This window comes from Anas platyrhynchos, chromosome 13, assembly GCF_047663525.1.
Source record: "Anas platyrhynchos isolate ZD024472 breed Pekin duck chromosome 13, IASCAAS_PekinDuck_T2T, whole genome shotgun sequence".
In the NCBI taxonomy this organism is placed as follows: domain Eukaryota; kingdom Metazoa; phylum Chordata; class Aves; order Anseriformes; family Anatidae; genus Anas; species Anas platyrhynchos.
Genome location: NC_092599.1, coordinates 9,238,555 through 9,247,233, shown reverse-complemented (window position 1 = coordinate 9,247,233; position 8,679 = coordinate 9,238,555). Strand labels below are relative to the sequence as shown.

The window sequence follows — 8,679 nt, the reverse complement described above, 5'->3', positions numbered from 1 at the left end:
ATTACAGTAATTGCACTTGACAGGGCAAGATGTCACAGGACGCGGATTCGCCCGGCCGCGGGGCCCCGGCACCCGTCAGTCCTCGCCCATGGCATCCTTCCCAGCTGGTTCTTTGGTGTTTTGCTGAAATAAATCGGTACACTAAAAATAAGGCAGGACAGCCCCTGCACTGCCCACCTGCATCCCAGCTCTTGGCTCCTGAGGCATCGCTGATTTTGCAGACCTACTCCTGCAGATGCCCCCGGTGAGCCCGGGTTAGCCCAGGCTCAGGGCTGCTGATGTCCGGGGGATGCAAAAACTGGGGTAGGGGGGCACAGTGGTTGTCCAGGTGGGCACCGAGCCCAACTCTGCAGCAGTGCAGCTTTCCAAATGCTGGGGCACTGAGAAAACAACTCCTCTGGGAGTTGCTGTCCCTGCATCCACCACCCTTTTGAAATCTTTTTTAAAAACTGTGCAAATTAAATTTGCTAAATAATTATCTCACTTAAAGTCATATTTATAATGGGCCCCTTCTTCCAGTAACCTTTGAGGCTTTTGAAAAGCTCAGATTTATTTACTGGGGTGCACTAACTTTGGCAGGAATGGCTCTTCAGAGCCCTGGCTGCTGCTGAAGGTCACACAGGAGCTGCACTTTATCTCTCCCTATTTATCCAAAATTGTGGTGTACCTTAGTAACTGCTCAGCAATGGACTCAGGGATACTTATAACTGTCTGTAGGATGCTGAAACATAGATTTCCTTTAGAAAGGCTTCTGGTTTAAAGCCAAAATATTGTACATTGCAAAGGGCCAGGAAGAGTTTCCCGAAGCTGAAAGGGGCTGCTTGTTTTCTCTGCTGTAGCTGATGCGGGGCGCTGCTTTACCCTCTGCAGCAGCCTTTATGGGTTTTAGGCTGCTTTCAGCTTGGCTTACAAGCGAATCTAGATCCTTTGAGGGGGCTTAAAATAGTTGGCATATTTATGCTGGCAGTGCAGCGGGGCTGTGTGATGTGAGGGCTGTTGTGTCTGCTACGTTGTGTTATTTCTCGCTGCTGCTGCGGGTATGGATGATTCAGCGCCTGGGATTAACCACTGCTGCTGCAGCAGATTTAGGGATCGATTTATGGTGGAGGCTTCCCGCAGCATGGTCAGGTGCACGTTAAACACGCGGGAGGATAAGCTTGGATAAAATACTACAGCTATTGGGGAATTACTCTGTGATGTTTGTTCAGGGGTTTTGTTTTAGTTTTGCTCAGGATTTTTCTTTATTTAGGCAAAACCTGTTGCCTTGCTGATTTGGTGGTGTAGGGTTTTGGATCCAAGGTTTCATCCTTACAGCATCCCTTGTCCTGTCTGTGCTCCCCATTTCTGCCTGCTCCCCCTGGGGTGACCTGTGGGCTCAGGTAACTGCTGCGAACTGCAGGTTAGGAGCTGTGCTGGGGCAAGCCCTGCAGTCTGAGAGCTGAGAAGGCTGTTCCTGATAGCCCTGTGTCACACTGCACAGCTGCAGCAGAAATGTTCCCCCCTTGCTGTCTGCAAAACCACTGGCTTGCTTTAAAGAACAGGCAAAATAAAAATATGGATAAAACCAAAGGAAATTAAAGTCTTTTTATGATGCAAAAGTATCCATGATGATGGGTAACCCAGGCTGCTGGGAACAGCTGCTTCCCCAGCAGCTCCTGGCTGGAACTGCACTGGACTGTGGCCTGCGGGGCTCTGCCTGGCTTGGTTGGGAAATATTTTGGTCTGCAAATATGGACCTGCATTGCAGAAAGCCAGCCCTGGGGCTGCCTGGCCTTATCGTGGCTTCAGGGGACAGAAACGGGCTGGCAGTGGAAACCACCTGGGCCAGAGCATCCCTGTGCCATGTGGTAGAGGGCCTGGCACTGCCATGCCTATGGGAAAAAGCTGGATTATGCTTGAAAATAGAAGCAAGAATATAATGTTTCATAATTATATATATATTATTTAAGAAACGGATAGAAAACCTCTCAAAAAGTTTTTGGTTTGAAGACAGAAAAATAAAATACCCCAAATGGTCCCGTGGCCATGGGCTAGGGCAGCTTGGCTGGAGCCTAGCCAGGCGTTTGCTCGCTTGTATGCTTCAGCTGCTTGCACAGCGCTGCTCCGAGCAGTGCGTGTCCCCGCGCTGAAACGCTGGTCCCTGGGAGCAGGCAGCCACCGTTGGGCTGTGTGGCTGGGCTGGGGGTCTGCAGAGAGTCCAGGGAGCTGGTATCCCCATGGGACCCTGCTGGGGTCCATGCAGGCGTGCCACCGGTGCATCCCTGCTAATCCTGCTTCCTGGGGGCGCAGCCCTCCATCTCCAGCAGCTCAGGCCAGCCATCGTATTTATTTGTTTTCTGGTCGTTTTTGATGTGCTGCAGGAGAAAATCAGAGAGAAAATAAATGAGGAGGTTGGTGGCATGGGGCAAGTTTGCAGCATGGCAAGCTTGCAGATAACATCGCAGGCCAACATCTTCTGCAGACAGGTGGGTGAGACGTGCTACAAAGAGGGTGAGAGCTGGTAGCAGATGGGGCCACGTACCTCTTCAAAGGGGCTCTTGCCTTGCAGCCCTTTTGCCCCTAAGAAGACCCAGTTGTCCCGAAATCCCAGGTGTTTTACGTAGCTACTGCCCAGTTCCGAAAAAAGTTTCCGTATTTTGCCATTCATCCTAAGAGAGGGGAAGAAGTCATCAGAAGTGGTGCTGGGTGGCTTTTCCCTCCTGCCCCCGTGCTGCTGCTGGCAACATGTGGCTGCAAGAGAGGAGCAGGCAGCAGCACCCCCAGCTCCAGCCTGGCTGCTGGTTTTGGGGCAGCCAGGCATTGATGCTAGGGACAAACTCACTTTGTGGCAGCGTCATCATAGGTGGCCACCAGTATGACAGTGCCATCCTTGATCTCTTGAAGGAAGGTCTCCAGTTGTTGGACGTCTGGGAGAGGGAAGCATTAGGAAAAGGAAAAGGGATTTAGCAGGGATGTGCATGGTCAGTGGTAAATACCCTGATAGTGCTGGGGATAGTCAAGGTTTGGGGTCGGGGGCATAGTGAGGGGTGGTTTGTTAGATGTGGCATCCCTGTCTTGTGCTCCACTGGCCAGAGCTGGGCTCTCCCGCAGCACCGGGTTCTTTCCTGCTGCCACATAACCACAGGAGGAATTTGCTACTAAATGTTGCTCACTAGCTGGGAGACCTCATTAATATGAATTTGTTTCCCAACACCAGGAGCGAGCCTGGGTTTCGTGCAGGCAGGGCTGCAGAGTTGCCTGCCTCGTTGTAGCAGCTTTTTGGCTGTATTGCAGGAATTATTCCTCATCCTGCATCTGCAGTGCGGGATGCTCGAGTCCAATGCCCCATCTAGTGGCACAGGAGCCGATTGCTGCCTCCTGCTCGCAGCAGGATCTCACTCACAGTCTGGTGAAAATCTCATGGTGCTGGAGTTCCTTCTCAAAACCCCAGGGTTACTAAGTATGGGTTTCACAACCAAAAAGCACAGTGACAGGTTCCTGGAAAGTCTCAAAAGGCAAGTGGTAAATCAAAAGCACCTTGTTGGTTTGCTTAAGTATGAGATTTTGAGGGATCCTGCCATAACTTTGGGGTTCGGTAATAGCCAGGACAGTGGGATTATCAGCCAGGCTGTGAGTGAGTGCTGCCCTGCTCAGGGCATTTTTTGCTCGTAGGAAAAGTGTTTGAAGCCAGCAGGGCAGGGATGTGGGCTTTACTCTGCTCCCCGTGCCCGACCTTGCTGGGGTTGGGGCCTGCATTGTGCCTGCCCCGCACTGGTCACTGCCGCTGGGCAAGGCAGGGAACAGGCAGCTGCTTACCCACTACCAGCACTCGAAAGGGTGGTGAAAGCCACAACATGTCAGGATGGGTGTAACTGAATTCAAAAAGCAGCCTCTTTCAGGCCTCTATTGCCCCAGCTTATTCAGTTTTGTGGAGTTTTGTTTTTCAGGCTTTTACGTTTGTGGAAAAGGAGCGCGAAGCCCAGCTCCGATGTAGGTGCATTACAAGGTGTCCAGGCCCAAGGACCTCGGGGAAGCCATGCTTACACTGTCCACCAGAGCTGGCTGGTCAAAGTCCATCGGACTTTATCACTAAATACACAACAGAGCAGCTGAAGTGCTGGTGGCTGCAGTGCCTGTGTGAGCTCTGGCTGTGAGCCGCCAGGCACCAAAACCACCGTGCTTACCTCCGGAGTACATGTCGAAGGAGGCTGTTTTCAGGGGCTTCCCGCTTGTTCCTGAATGTTTGAAATTCAAAACAGAGCACAGTGAGGCTGAGTCTCCCAGAGAAGCTCACTTGGGTCCCAGCCCTGCACGAACATGTTGGTGGATGACACCCTAAACCTGGCTGTCCAGAAACCCTGACACTCTGCCTGGCCACCAGCCCCGGTGCCCTGTTCCCTCCCGGGCCGTGAAGAGACACTGGCCATGCTTGCAGCCCAACTCACCGTTCACCAGGGCGATGTTCAGGCCCCTGCCGATGTTGTTTTTCACGTTGCTCATGAGGCTGGGAAGGAAAGCAGAGACCACCAGTGAGTGCAGGGACACCCTGGAGGTGCTGGTAAAGCAGTGTGGTGGGGATGTGGCAGACTGAAACATCCCCAAGCTCAGCAGCAAAGAAAACCATATTTTGTTTGACTACAAACATCAGTCTGCTCGGCAGAGGCTGAACTTCCCCTTTTCAAGCTCTGGCTGCTCTGTGCCTCCCACCCCCCCTCCCCGAGCTGCTTACACCTCATCGTTGAAGCAGATGGAGGGTCCCACCACGTTCGCGGCACCGCTGATGATCTTGAAGGCAAAATGTTTGGTGGGGCAGCTCCGCTGGTTCCCGCACTTGTTCTGGGGCAGCTGCTGGCCTGCAAGGGAGGAGGGAGCTGTGGGCAGGGGGACACCAGCTCCTGGGGCTGGGGCCATCTGTGTATATGAGGTTTACGGTGATGGGGCTTGGGGTGGGATAGGATGAGCCATTGTCGGGCATTGCTCTGTTTGTGAACAGAGGGTGCATAAGGCAGATGGCACAGGGCAACAGGGCACCCATTCATGGCTTTTCCCTTGTGGGTTTCCTGCCCCGAGTTTCCCCATTCTCAACTGGGGTGGGGCCTGGGGCCTTGCTGCCCGCATGGGGCCCTCACTTACTTCCTACAGCACGTGGCCCAGGGGTGTTTCTGCCTGCCAAAGGCATCGCTGCTATGTGCAGTAATATAAATTTCTCCCCATTGGAGGTTGGGAAATTCTCCTTGAGAGAGGAACCCTCGAGAGCAGCTATCATGCTTCCACAATCACCCTTAGCCTCGGGTCAGTGTTGTGCAATGAAGACAAAGACAAGAGCGGTACTCACTGCTCCTGGGCTTGCCGGTGGCACCTGCGGACACCAAATGAGAGGTCAGACACTCCAAGAACTGCCAGCTCTCCAAACCCTCTCCCCACGGTTGCGAGCATCCCCAGAGCTGGCTCCCCAGAGCCGCTTCCCACCGCTCTGTCCCCTCCGTGCCTGGATAACCAGAGCTGGGGGACGCAGCCCCAAACCCAGGACCACCCGCACGCTCCCAGCCTCACCCAGCCAGCTCCGCAGGCTGATGGATCTCCCGCCGCGCTCGAAGTACGTCTGTGCGATGAACCAGCAGCCCAGCAGCGTGGCGAACAGCGCCAGGAAGCGGATGACGCCTGCCATGTGGGAGAGGAGGTGGTGAGAGCAGGTCAGGGCTGGAACATCCCCAGGGGCTGGTGGGGACTCGGTCCCTGTGTCCCCAGGTTGCCCATGCACGGGGTGACCCGTGTGGCATGGGAAGGCAGCTAACACTCCTTTTTTCATCCTCTGTAAAGACTCTGATCTCTTAATTAATGTCTCCAGAGTGAGTGGTGATACTCTGATATGCATTACCCTTCTACTGGGAGGCACTGTTAATGCTCCTCTCTGCGTTGAAGTAAATCTGATAATTAGTTAGAAAGCTATGTAAATCCAAATATTTCCTATGTTCCCAGCGCTGGGAGAGCTGCTGTCCCCCAATTAGTCACTAGCTACAGCTGAGCAGCTGCTAATACAAATGTGATTGGCATTTGGCTTTAAAGCAACACTCATCGGAGCAAAACGTTCCAGTCCTGCATGGAAACAGGGTAGAAAAATACACTTATATTGCAACTGAATGGCTCTTATGGAAGCAGGAACCTCTCAATAGCCATCTTGTCTCAGCCTCAGAGGGTTTCACCGGGAAAAATACAACAGGCTGAAATCTACACAATTTTTTTAAAAAACCTGATGCTTATACAAAAGCCTTTTTTTTTTTTTTTTGGTGACACTGGAAGGGAAGGTCAGAGTAGCTGGGCTTGAAAGGAGCCATGCAAATGAGAAATCAGCATAAAGAGCTGTAGAAGATGGGACTGAGAAAAGTAAATGTCTGTCCTCATCCTTACCTGCCACCCTCATGGTGGGGGAGCGCAGCAAGGGGGCTGTCACAGGTCACACTTCACCCTGAGCAAGGAGAAATACCATGAAGCATGGCTGTAATCCATGAAAACCAGACCAATATTAGGTGAAAAATTAATTGCTCTGTCAGGCATATTTAGCATGTATAAGCAGTATTAGCAGTAACTAAGATCAGTAACTAAGCAAACCACAGATGCAGGAATTCCTGTCAGGAACGTGCTTGGTCCCACCCTGATGTTGCAAAGTCACATTAGAGAGAGTGGTGTCAATAAACTGGCTTGGTTTTGCATACTCTGGGTTATTCCCTGCCACTCAGTGTTACTGCCTCCTGAACTGCAATTTCCTCCCTAACTCACTCTTTCATATTCTGCTGAAAAGCAAGAGCCCAAGCAGTGTATGTGTAGTCACAGTCCTGCTGCATTTCCTTCTGGGATGATGCATGGTAAGTTTCAAACACTAGTGACTGACTGCAAGATGCCACTGACAGCCTGAGGTTTGGGCTGTGTGGTCAGAGACACCTGCAGGAGCAAAATCTTCTTTTAATGTGAAAGTGAAGGGGAAAAAAACAAAAAACAAGACAAAAAAATGACAACAATACACACACTGTACGAAGGGCTTGTTTTGTGCCTACATTTTTCCCCTGAGATGAGCTGACAAGTCCCCCAAATTTATAAAATCAGTGCTGGGGCAACAGCGATGCAGTTGTGGGCATTTCTAATGAGAAACATATTTTGGGAGCAATACTCAAACTGAGCAGAAATGGTTCGCTTTGTCCAGAAGGTGCAGCGTCCTCACCCACATGAATTGGGAGCAGTTGCAGTGGGAGCACAAACCATTTCCTACCCGAGCCCACCCTCCTCTCTGCTGCTGCCGCATCCCCCATGGAGGGGACAGCACCGCCACCTGTGGGGACCCGTTCCTACCTTTGAAATTTGGGGTCACAGTGTGGTGCAGGTCTCTCCTGGAAACCGTCCCGGTGCTCTAAGGCAAAGTCTCGCCTTCTGGTGTGCGCTTAGCACCTGTGTGCTCAGAGCTAAGAGGCTGGTGCCAGCTTCTTGGTATAGCACATCTGTAAAAGAGCTACACTCAGAGTTGCTTTTCCTGTTTGAAGGGCAAATAAAAAGCAATGGGTTGTAGCAGGGCTGGGCTGAAAGTTGCTTTCAGGCTCCTGCGTCATGAGGAAGGAAAGAAGAGTTCTGTCTCCTGCCCAGCCCCACTCTGGGTCTCCTCCCAGTGCCTGTGTTCAGGGAAAATGCCTGTGGTCACACAATTCACCCCCACAGTGCCTTGTCCCCTTGTGTTCCCCTGGGTGGGATGGATGCAGCACCCCAGACACCCTTCACCTCCCCAGCACCCTGGGATAGGTGGCAGTAACACCATAGGTAGCTGGGGGCAGCCTCTGAAACAAGGACAAAAGGGATCTGTGTAGCAGGAAGGAAGCTTCAACCGCAGCCCATCCCCATGCCACTTTGTCCTCTCCCTTCCCAGCCCCATGGCTCCGTGTGCCTGAAATCCCCCTCTGCGAGTCACAAGTCCTCAAAGTTGCATTGGGTTGCACTCCGAGCTGGCTGAGCTCTCCAAAAATGCAATGGGTAAAGCCCAGAGATGGCGACCATTTCAGACCTGGGCCATGATTTGGATATACAGAATGGGACAAAACTCCACTGGTTTTGCAAAATGTCCCTGTTGCGTCCCAGCCTGTGCAGGGGCACATGGCCGGATGCACAGCGCTTTGCCAAACTCCTAGTTTGCTATGCACGTATTGATTTCAATGTAGAGGGAGAGAAATGGAAAAATAAACCGATAAACACCACCACTTTAGGGAAGTCATTTATTTATTTGGGCTATTTATTTTCACCTTAATCCCAGATAAAATTTATTGGGTGAAGTCCCTTGGTGGTGAAATTGATGGAACCTGATTGCATTACAAGAGGGCAGCCCTCTCCTGGGATTCCTATTATGTTCTCTTTTAATTGTTTGGATTGATTTTGATTTTTTTTTTTTTCTTCTTCTTGTGCTGGAAAAAACACCGTGTTCTGCTGTCTGCCCAAGCCACCGGCAGGAGAGGGAGAAAGGGAAGGAGCCGCGGAGGAAGGCGGGTGATAACCAGAGTTATTTGTCTAATAAACCTGAAGCCTATTTGCTTAAAAACCATTCTGGGAACAAAAAGGTTCTCCTGCAAATATTGCTAAAGAGCTCTGTGACATTTTGAAGGCCTGGGCTCCACCCAGAGCCTGATCAAGACTGCGGTGCCGCCTGCCTCCTGCCAGCCCCCACGT

General features: G+C 51.7%; 1 protein-coding gene across 1 annotated transcript; it reads right to left on the bottom strand.

Annotated features, from left to right (window-relative positions):
* Positions 1-1,916: 1,916 nt before the first annotated feature.
* On the bottom strand, positions 1,917-7,629 carry FAM3D (FAM3 metabolism regulating signaling molecule D). Its single transcript, XM_005026907.5, has 10 exons — positions 7,324-7,629; positions 6,388-6,445; positions 5,533-5,640; positions 5,315-5,338; positions 4,709-4,832; positions 4,425-4,483; positions 4,164-4,214; positions 2,822-2,906; positions 2,522-2,648; positions 1,917-2,354 (listed from the first exon to the last, which is right to left on the bottom strand). The coding sequence occupies exons 2-10, from the start codon at positions 6,398-6,400 to the stop codon at positions 2,265-2,267; spliced, it is 681 nt and encodes a 226-aa protein (XP_005026964.3). The 5' UTR covers positions 6,401-6,445; positions 7,324-7,629; the 3' UTR covers positions 1,917-2,264.
* Between the last annotated feature and the right edge of the window lie 1,050 nt (positions 7,630-8,679).

Bases quoted from the DNA above. Each gene is read 5' to 3' on its own strand.
- FAM3D (XM_005026907.5), bottom strand. The intron at 2,907-4,163 runs GTAAGCACGGTG...TCCCTCTCCCAG, and splicing joins CTTCGACATGTACTCCGGAG to ACGTCCAACAACTGGAGACC. The intron at 2,649-2,821 runs GTGAGTTTGTCC...CCCCTCTCTTAG, and splicing joins TATGATGACGCTGCCACAAA to GATGAATGGCAAAATACGGA.